Source organism: Malurus melanocephalus, unplaced genomic scaffold (assembly GCF_030028575.1).
Source record: "Malurus melanocephalus ecotype Western Australia unplaced genomic scaffold, MMel_1.1 scaffold_139, whole genome shotgun sequence".
Lineage (NCBI taxonomy): Eukaryota > Metazoa > Chordata > Aves > Passeriformes > Maluridae > Malurus > Malurus melanocephalus.
Window position 1 is genome coordinate 165,839 of NW_026623371.1, and position 11,303 is coordinate 177,141.

The 11,303-nt window shown below is 46.4% G+C and overlaps 1 protein-coding gene across 1 annotated transcript; it reads right to left on the reverse strand.

Moving 5' to 3' along the window:
- Positions 1-1,889: 1,889 nt before the first annotated feature.
- FIGNL1 (fidgetin like 1) lies at positions 1,890-6,786 on the reverse strand. The gene is made up of 2 exons (XM_057371050.1): positions 6,736-6,786; positions 1,890-4,582 (listed from the first exon to the last, which is right to left on the reverse strand). Exon 2 carries the CDS (start codon positions 4,572-4,574, stop codon positions 2,508-2,510), a length of 2,067 nt encoding a protein of 688 aa, XP_057227033.1. The 5' UTR covers positions 4,575-4,582; positions 6,736-6,786; the 3' UTR covers positions 1,890-2,507.
- Positions 6,787-11,303: the final 4,517 nt, after the last annotated feature.

Below are 11,303 nucleotides of genomic sequence, written 5' to 3' on the forward strand. Positions count from 1 at the left end.
AAAAAAAAGGATGTTCACACAATTTGTGTAATGAATAACACAAAAAGTAGGAGGAAGAACAGTCTTGTCTGTGCTGTGGTTCTACCTTTCACCTCTTTCACAAGTTCCACTTTTCAGGAGACAAATACAGMGGCACAGAGTTTTTGGCCCAGTCCTTGTCTCCTCAGGAGGAGCTTTATTCAYTTCTCACTCACTGTTCTGTCCTTGTAGAGCATTTCTATTAAAATGTGAATATTCAGATACACAGATGACCACAGAGTGCTCACATGGCACCCCAGAGTAATTCTCAGCATAAATRAGGCATTTATTAATCACATATTATTGATTTATTAATAATAACACATTTATTAATCCTTGAGCAACCGTTAGGTTTCACTAAACAATTAACCTTTGGTGYTTCATTCACTTGCCTGAGCAATGATTTTAAAGAAATGTTTGGAGAGAGCAAAAATCTTACTTAGAACCTACGTATTTGTAGSTCTCCAATACTGAGCTTGTAAGAGCAGACCTAATCTCATAATCTTTACCCAAGTGGCACTAAAATCAATCGGTTTGGACTGCATCACACATTTGTTCTTACAAAATATTCTAATTATTCTACTTTCACTATTTCAAAAACGAAAATAAATTGTCATGCCTGAATTTTTACATCTCTGCAAAACAATTTCTAATACATACCAGACTTTACTAAAAACATGAGCTATGAATAAAACTGACTCATGTTTAAATCAGGATGAGCTGTAAGAAATTCTWAGCCTTCCAAATTATTCTGAATTCAAGGCTCATTACAGTCTCCTAGGCCCCCGTGGATCCCAAATGGCTTTAAAAACGCTAAACAGCATTCAGTTTTAGAGAAATCTGAGGAAGAGTCGCTTTTAAGCTCTGCATATTCCCCAAAAGTAGAAAAAGTGCTTTAGATAAACTGAAAATGAAGCATGGATACTCCAGCAGCCAGCTCTGCCACACTAACAAAGGAATCCAAAGGAAATATTTCTGTTTATTTTGCCTTCAGGGGCAGCTGTGTTCACCCAGTGAGCAAGGACAGGTTATGTGAAAAAAAGGCTGTGCAGTCTTCCACACCTTAGGTAAGAATGCCAAACACAAGCGAGCCAGGAATTTTACCATAGTTGCATGAAGACTTTTTAAGAAGCAGTGGGACCCAGGAGGTGTTGGGACATGGGATTTCTCCTTCCTGACAACTAGAGTCACTCTGTCTCTTGGAGTGAGGCACCTTCCATCTTAAACTGATGGATGCAGCTGCTGCTGTTTCTCCTTGGGGATCCAGCCAGGAGCGAGGCTGAGCCCCTAATCCAAACCAGTGGATACAAAACTATACACACACACACAGAGACAAGGACAGAGAGGGAGCAGTGTCTTCACCAGCACCCACAGAGCAAATGCGCTCCCATAAACCCACCCACAGCCCCCCCTTGTCTCTCAGCTCCAGCCTCACAGGACCAGAGCTCACCAGAGTGTGACACAACCCCCACACTCCCATTTCACCAGGACACCCCACTCACGGAGCCTTCAGACACTGCCATGGGATTTCAGCTCATCAAATACCCATGTTCAGACCCTGAGGCACCTTACCCTGCCACTGGCTTACCCAGGACTCTTTCCAGATGCTGGTTTTCCTCCTCTGCACAGCTTGTCCAGCCTCGTTTGCCAGTGAATTTTGCTACCGAAGTTTGCACACACACAGGGATCCCTACAGCACCTGGTCGCCCACACTGGCTACCCCATGACTGGCCCCAGATCCTACAGCCCCCTAGGACCAATGGCCTCCTCTCCAGCTGCAGGTGTCCTGGTCTCCCAGTTAAACACATCTGCACATGCTGATGCAGCACAGAAAGCAAGGACAAGCAGAAAATCATCAGAAAAGTTTTTAATGAGAAGCTGGGATAGACAGACTGCAGTGCTGAGTCACAAGGCTGTCAGACAAGWGCAATGATCAAGAGACCTTCCTCTTTTGTCCATTTTTCCATACCAGTCTACATCCACCTCTGCCCTTCCCTTCCTCTGCTGCTGTCTCCCCCCAAACCAAGTGTCTGTAACTACTCTTCCCCACCAGACCCAGTTTTGGCATATCCCTACCCAAAATTGGTATTTCTGCTATTGAATCCCTTACTGATACAGCATGGTGGACCTCGCAAGATTCCCCCCAATATTCCCTTCAATTATATGTGAGGTTTGATCACTTTCTCCTCAAATCAGTGAAATTTGTCAGTCTTTCACAGGAGTCTGTAAATTCTGTCAGCTTTTCACTACCACTGCTGCTCAGAAATTTCTTGAATTCTTCAGAATTCTTCTTCTTCTTCTTCAGAAGTTCCGGGTGGTCTTTTCAGCTGGCAAAGCCTCAGCCCAGAGCCTGGACATCTGCCTGCATAACATAAGGAATTTTAATTCCAAGAGAAACAAAAAAGTGCAGATGCACCACATTACCACAAGTCTGATAGGTGGCAGTGCTGAAGTCCCAAACTGCTCCTGTGAAACAGCTGGGATGCAGCTCATCTACCGCAGCCAAACGTCTGGTTCCAGGTTTCATAGAGCTCCAGGTCCTTGGGGGACACGCTGGGCCGCACCGTTCTCAGGGCACTCTCAAAGTCCAGGRAAGAGATGGGCCGTACCTGGTCTGCTGTGATGGTTGCAATGTCCATGGACTGCAGACTGCGGATGGGGCCCAGAGAAGCTTCCCGACAGAGCTGTGTCATGTCTGCCCCAGAAAACCCRTTGGATTTCTGGACTATGAGCTCGATTTCCTCTTCGCTTAGAGAGCAGTGCTCCTTTGCCATCAGCCGGGTAACAATCTGCTTCCTGGCGGAGGCATCTGGGAGAGGGATGTACAATCTCTTCACCAGTCTCCTTCGGGCAGCTTCATCGATTTCCTGGGGTCGATTTGTTGCTCCAACCACTAGGATACGATCCTCAGAGGAAGTTGTTGCCCCATCCAACTGCACCAGAAATTCCGTTTTTATTCTCCTGGAWGACTCGTGCTCCCCCTCTCCACGCTGGGACAACAGGGAATCGATCTCATCAATGAAAATCACCGCTGGCTGCTGACACCGCGCCACGGCGAACAGCGCACGGACCATCTTCTCCCCCTCACCMACCCATTTGGAAGTCAGAGAGGAAGCACTGATGCTAAAAAAAGTCGCTCCAGACTGGCACGCGATGCACTTGCCTATGAGAGTCTTGCCAGTCCCAGGGGGGCCAAAGAGAAGAATTCCTTTCGGAGGACCACGCAAGCCGGTGAAGATGTCTGGCCTCAGCATGGGCCACACCACAATTTCTTTTATAGTAGCTTTGGCAAACTCAACTCCAGCAATGTCATCCCAGTTGACCGGAGGCCCGTGGTCCATGATCTCGTGCATGATGAGTTCAATCATTTTTGGTTCTATGTTTTTCAGCCGTTCATCTACAGGGAGCAATGGATCCGTTGGGACTCCTGCATGAGGTTTACACTGTGCTCCTCCATTTTCACTTCCATCTTGTCTCAGAACTGGAGGCACAAACTTGCCAAATGGACCCCGAGACCTACTTGCACCCAGGGACTTTTTTACACCTCCATATGACAAGACTGGTGCACGCTGGTTTTGAGATTTCTTTTGTTGATCCACCCACAGCTGTTCCCTTGCAGTTTTAAATCCAGGAGCATTGCTCTCTTCATTTCTGTTTCCTTGCCCTGAAAAACTACTGGTTTCTCCAGAAATGGAAGCCTGGCATGGAGCAAGACTACGAATAACTGTGCTGCCTTCATCAGTCAGACCATAGAATGCTTTTCTTTTCCCAGAATTTGCAGACCAGGCAGGTACAGCTGACTGATTGAAAAGAGACAAATTTTGTCCATCACAGCTGTTACCTGACATTTTCAGAGAACTACTATTAGTGGCTTCTTTACTTCCAAACAGCGGAGTTGCCYGGAAACCTGGATGAGCCTGTTTGCTTAAGGAGGCTGAAGCAGCAGGAAGCGCGTCTGGAGTTTCAGTCACAGGAGGCACACAGCTTTGAAGGGACTTGGAAGATGAGGGACACCCAAGGAGATCTGGCCCCTGACTTGTAGATTTTGCTGAGCCAGCACTGAGCTCAGTCTCTCCGGTACTGCCAAAGTTGAGTTTAGGAGGAGCTGGGGCAGTGGAGGCACTGACCCCTTTATCAGCTCGCACACGGGCATCTGCCGGTGCCATCTGAGAGCTCTGGAAAATTTTGCCAGCCTGCATCCTCTCTTGCACACACTTTAATTCAAATACATTATCTGTTGTCAAGGCAGATTGCCACTTGTCACTGTCACTTTGCTGGCATTTTGCCAAAGTCAAAATGTTTTCTGCATAGTTATTCAAGCCAGTCTCTGCGTTGCCAGAGTCAATAATCGCAGAGTATTTCTCTGCGTACTTCTTGAACAGGTTGGCAGCACAGACCTGGGAGATCTCGGAGTTTGCCCATGCATACTGAATACGCAGGATCTTGGCACGGTATCCATCTGCCTTCTGCCTGGGTGTGCAGGTGCCAGAGGTGACTGCAAAGTAACTTTTCTGCCAGTCACTCAGGTGCACCGTGCTGGGGGTGGGGGCCTCCATCACTGACACTGGAAGAGACAGAAAAYACCTGCAGTTACAAAATGCCATTTCACACTGGCTGCTTCCCCCCTRTCCTAAATACTTACATGGGAAAACCTACTTTATTTTAACTGAGAGWAACAGAGCAGGAGGTCTTGCAAGCTACTTAGCCAGTCTGGACACTTCACAGTTTTGAAAAAGCAACCAGCTTTGTGGTGCAAAGGCATTTAGACTGAGGTTCCCTTTCCTCCCTTATTCAAAGAAAGAAAAGAAAAAAAAAAAAGTGGGGGAAAAAGGAAAAAGAGAGTTTGCTTCTAACCAGAGGTCTCCTGGGGAGGTAAGCAGACTGCAAAGAATGGTAACAGATGGCCAAGCAAAAACTGGCCTTGTTAAAGGAAATCACCAGTGCTTTCACTCTTATTTGACAGAATATGGCACAGTGCAGCAGAGGACAGAGGAYACACCACTGTCAGAATGATTTCATTTATTACAGTGATCACAATAAAAATGAAATAAGCTAAWAAATAAAACTATATGCAGTCTCCCAGGGGAGATAAAAACTGAAGGAATAATCCTGAATAGGCAGCAAACTTTCAGATTAGGAAAGTATTAACAGATTACTAGCACATATGTGAAACTATTTACTCTATTTAGAAGGCACTAAAATGTTTCCATGTAACACTTTAGGGAAACAGCTCCTGTATGYTTAAAGCAATGCTTGTTTCTCAGTTTCAGAAAGCAGAATTTAACACCCTTTTGGTTTTTTGGGTTTTTTTTTTAACAAATAGGAAAAATGACATTTGGCTTAGGAGTATTGTTTGACTGGAAATGATTTGCTCATGTTCATGGTGTATTTTCTTTCTCWGTAAAGTATCCTGTCCATATATCCTGCACCCTTTCCAACAGAGTATCAGTCAAGTTGAAAGCTTCTGGATGAGCTATGGACTGCATAAGAGTGCAGATGAAGGCACAGGTACAATGTTCAAATAGCCATCATTGTGCACATAACTTTTTTGKAACTACCAAATCAAAAATACCTTAAGCGACATAAAAGTGTAAGTTCAGAAAAAGTTTAACAGCACGTATTTGCTCCCATGAAATACTTCGATCATTCAGAATGTAAATTCTCAAGTTCACCACCAACTCCTAAAAGATTCAGTGGTCACCTTCACAGCACTGAGGGAAGGTCATAACAAGTGAACAGTGGCAACCAGTTTGAAATTTCAGTTTGATTATTCACAGGATCACAAAATGGGTCAGKTTGGAAGKGAYCACAGTGGGTCATCTGGTCCAACCTCCCTGCTCAAGCAGGGCCATCCCAGAGYAYATGGCACAGGATTGCAAACAGACAGTTCTTCAATGTCTCCAGTGAGAGAGACTCCACAATCTCTCTGGGCAACCTGTTCCASTACTCAGTCACTTGCACAGTGAAGTTCTTTGTCATGTTCAGGAGAAAGTKCCTGTGCCTCAGTTTCTGCCCATTGTCCTACTGCTTGGCACCACAGAGCAGAGCCTGGATCCATCCYCTGGACACCCACCCTTTAGTTATTTATATATATCTTAAGTGTGTCCTAGCACCTTAATCTCTCCCCCTATTCTAATGCCTATTAATTGTCCTCATAGCCTTACTACTCCCCGAACCATGCACACAGGTTCAGCCAGAACTGTTCCCACACGAGGCCATCGTACTTGGTGTGCACGCCTGAATCCCGGGGTTAATCCAAGCACAGAACCCAAAGGATCTCTGGCACGGAGGCACTCGCTCGCCTCAGCGCAGAGCGGGCGGGATCAGCCCGAGAAGMGCCGCGCTGGTGCCGCAGCCTCCACACAGGAGCACACCCAGGGAAYCATCGGGAGGCACGCAGGCACACCCATCCATCCATTCGCTGCCCTCAGGACAGGAATCCAGGCGGGAAGCTGCCCAACCACGGCTGAACTCTCGCCGGCCCTGCTCRACCGGCAGCCAGGGCCCCTCAGCTCAGAGCGCCGGCCGGCCCGGCGGCGGGCGGGTCTCCCCTCACGGCACTGGGAAGTAGAGATCAGAGCCCCGCGGGGGTTCCACAGCTCCCTCCCTCCCTCCTTTCCTTCCCCCCCACCCCAGTCCCGGCCGTTCCCGTTCCCCTTCCCGTTCCCATTCCCGCTCCCGTTCCCGTTCCCGCACCCATGCACCCCCCACACCCACCGGCCGCCACCACCGCCGCCGCCTCAGCGAACCGCGCGCGCCCGCTCTGGCCCCGGCCCCGCCCCTCCCCGACCGCCAATCGGACAACAGCGCTCCGGGYGGCGCAGCCAATCAGAGACCGGGAGGGCGGGCCGAAAGGGAGAGGGCGGGTTTGCTGCTCTGACGTCACCCGAGCCTGTGGGAAGGTCGGCGCGCGCCTCAGACGCAGCCAATAGGAAGCGCCCGCCGTGCCGCGCGCCGTCCAATGGGCGTGGGGTCCGTGCCTCGTGAGGCGGAGCCGGCCCCGCCCCCGCCGCGGCGCGSAGATGGCGATGGTGTGCCGCCCTGYGTGCATGGGCTGGCGACTCTGCGTGCTTTCTAAGGATCCTTCCCGCGTTCTCTCCTCTGTCTCCCCCCTGTCCCTTCCGGGTCCCTCCTGCGTCCCCCGCCGAAGCCCCCGCCGGCGGCCCCGGGCGCTCCCCTCTCAGCCTGGCAGACGCGCGCTGGTGTCTCGGCTCCCGCCTTGCCAGTCCTGCTCACACGTGATGACCGAAAAAACCAAACACACACACACACACGCAGACAGACACACACACACAGAGACACACACACACACACACACACACACACACACACAGACAAGGACAGAGAGGGAGCAGTGTCCAGGCTCAAAAAAGGCCCAGAAATCAAACCCCATAGACTGGTGTCTATAGAGCAGGTATTTGTTTATTACAGCGATGGTGTTAGCGCTGGAGGTGAGGGGGATTTCTCCTCCTAACCCACCCGCCTTTGCTTCAAATTAGCACATATTTATACAGTGAGCATGGTGTAACATTATCATTGTCACTGCCCCCCATATGCCCACCATACACCCATCACTATACATGGGCATGGAAATACATGATATCACAGTTTTACAAGTATGCATGTGTCATCCTCAATTCAGTGGTCACGGGGGTCTCCCTCGAATGAGACACCATCCTCTTCAGCATGATGGACTTTTCACCTTTGCCTTCAGGGCATGCGCAGTTATGATGTTCATGGGTTTTTTCTAGTCCTCCAAGACGTAATTTCCAATTATTTTGCTGATTGTCCCGTGCTTCTGCCAAGGTCTCATTAGTGCTCGCTTCTGTTCCTTGTTATAGCATCTACCTGTCTTTCTTCAGAACTCTTCGGATTTATACCTCTTGGTGCTTTCACGTATCTGTGTACTAATCCAGCTGGTTAGATTACGTGCAGCTGGTATACTATGTGCTGCTAATACACTATTAAAAAACTTATAGCAATATATAAAAAAGCTATCTTTGATAATATATTGAAAGAAGTGATTACACTGTACTTTAATAATATGTAAAACGTTAATACATTCTATATATAGAAGTATATAAAGGCTATAGAAAGTTGTCAATTAATAGGCCTCATAAGCATCTTGTCACTTTGATATAGACCATATGTATCACACGCTTCATAAAAACCTTCTAATAAAGGCTTGGTTTCTCCGCTGAAGGTCAGAGCTGCCGAGAAAGGAGAACCTGGGGAATATAACAGGTTCTGTTACATCCAGRCCATTTTCAATAGCAGCAGAACACGGAAATGTGGAAGTGTGCAGTTTCTGTGAGGCAGATGAGGCCTTTATCTTTAGTTCAGTGACTGCAGGAGCAGAATTGCTGTGGCTCTTCAGTGTCAAACTCGAGTTTGGCTGCTCAAAATGGCAGAGTGGTCACSTCCCATCAACAATCCCCTGCTACCTGCTGTTTGTTCCTTTCTTTTTAGATAGAAGATCCTCCGAGCCTTTGCCAAACTCAGAGGCAGCCAGACCAGCAACATCCTGAGCTCTCTCCTTGGCCACAGCCCCCTGTGCAGGACAGGCTCCACAGGAGGCACGTTCCACAAAAGATGGGCCCAAGCACAAAGCCCTGACTCCCCTGGTGGTGACAGCAGCCGACCCTAATGCACACCAGGCACAACGTACATGGCCACCTATTTCATCTCTGCCCCTGTGGCACCGGCTGCAGGGCCACCACGKCCACCATGGCAGCGTCAGAAGGTGATACTGTCTAACTCTCCTGAAAAAAAACAACTGCTGGACAGGTCTTTCTGGGAGAACAGCTCTGACAAGGACAAGAGGAATGACACAGTGTTCTACAGGGCAAAAGATGGTTCTCCATGTGGATGTATCCCATGAACTGAATGTGGAGGTGGAGTCCCCAGTCAGATCACACCAACCCACGTTCAAATATGCACACCAACCTAGATGCAAATTAGCACTCTAAGCTGCAGTTATACCTTTGGTATTAACAGAGAGGCGTCTGTGTGGGTGAACATTTAATTTCCTGTGAAAAACCTTTCCTGCACTTACTGTCAGGTTTTTGTTACACRTCAGGCTTGTTATACCATCGGTGCGGGCAGCATATTAAACTGCCTGTGCTGGTATGCAAGCTATCATCTCAGMCCCAACTGGGCTAATATTTATATAATTTGTGACACTGCTGCCATCAAATTTTTCCCAAGCCATGCTTGCCTGATTTCCCTGGAGATGCACAGGGCAGGGAGYATAGGAGCCTTGGGGACACAGGCTGCAGCCAGGCAGGGCTAATGTCATGGGCCCCTGCCCTGCACTACCTAATAGCACCAGGGCTGCAAATCAAAGCCAAAGCTGGGCAGCTGGCTCCAGTGGCAGGTCCAGCTGCAGGACTGTGCAGAACTTGGCAGAAGGGTCAGCACTAGCCCTGGGTATGGCCAGGTATTTTTTCAGACTCATGCTGCTGAGGAAGAAATTTCCTGCAAGGAAGTTTGCAAACTCCCATTTGCAAAGCAATTTGTTTGAAGGATACATTGAAAAGAGTTCTTGGTGGTGAAAATCAGGGCACTGACTTGATATGAGGGGGGAAGTTGGACCTTTTACAGTGCATCTGGCATGAATAAGATGGGAAAAGCTTAGTTAAGTACAAAGAGACAATAGTTTTAGTGTTATTTCCATTTATTAACATCGCCAATTAAAACCTATATGTCTGTTCCATCCATTTTGGATACAGATTTGAAAGGGAGTTGATAGCCCACAAATTACAATTAGAGCATTAAACTAATGATTATTTTTCCATTTAGGTCGTACAAACTCTACATATGCTATGTAGATATTATCCTTTTATGGTTATTTAACCTGCTTCCACCAGCCACCCTGATCTTCAGGTTTCTGTTTTATTTCTCRTTTGCTTCTGTCTTTGAGCAGTTCAAGTTTATACATCTCAAGGTTTGGACTGCTGTTGTAAGGCAACTTCAATGTGAGTACTACTCATCAACMTTCATCAACAACAATGAAACAACAGCCAGGAGCAGAATCTTGTATGTAAAGGCAAGAATGAATTATAAATTTAATAATGCATATTACAGAATATATTACTAATACTTTCATAAATACATATCTTTTCAATATTTCACCATCAGTAATAAAATATATTTATAATCTGTCATAAAGAATGTAAGTACTGTACTAGCACTCTGGTAGTTTGAAAAAAGAAATAAATTGTGGTTACCAAAAAGTCAGGGTTTTTTCCCTCCTCTAATAACTGCAGTCTCCCTTGAGATGTGGATATTCTACTGAAGTACAATACTGGAATTCTGTAATTATTTTTAATATCAAACAGTATTCTTCGGCACAGCTTTTGCACAGAAGGCACAATAAGTCCAAGTTAACATTAACTATTCATAAATACATAAATATTTCTCACTTACACATATGTTGCAAAGCTACAGAACAGAAACAGCAGTTATGTTCTTCTTTCAAAATATTCTTTTCAGTGTTTGTTCTTGAGTTGATTACATAGCCCAGATTTTCTTTTCAGATGACCTAACATTAGTAGTCTAAGAAGGAGTTATCACRTGGGGAAGAGAGGGTGTGAGAGACTGAATACTATGAAGGCCTTTACTASTTACATATTCAAATAATCCCAAAATTTCAGAAAAACTAGAATGGTGAACTTCAGGTTTCTGTATCAGGCTAGCCATGGGAAAATGTAAATCCATGGGTTTCATCACTGCTGCTTATTAGAAGAYTTGCTTATGTCACTTCTTTAAAATGCAAAACAAAGAATAACTTTTACTCCATCTTTATTTTAAATTAGTCTTTGTCTTAAATTCTTTGCTAAACRGAGTTTTGGTATCTGGACAACTGCAACTTCTAAAAGTTCTATCATATCCAGATACTGAACAATGTTTAATTWAATGTCAATTTTCCAATATTTTYCCCCAAATGTCTAAAGTGATCTATGTCTCACTCTGGGCTGTTGGGGACATTGCACCTCTCCTGGGTACAGAAGTACATCCTGCCTGCATCTCAGTTTTACAGCAGTTTGAGGCTCACACAGGCGTTCATCATTCATCTCTGCTCTGGTTTCCATGGAGCAGATTTCCACCAGAATCTTCTTATGTTCAGTTTAGTGGTGTCTTACCTTATGCCKTTCTTTTCCAATTCTTATTAGTTAGATTTTTAATTGCAGTTATAGTCACCTAAGCCCAAAGCAACTCCATTTCATTTCAGTGGAATTATCCTGGATTTACCCTGTAATAGCTTTGATCCAAATCTGGTCTCT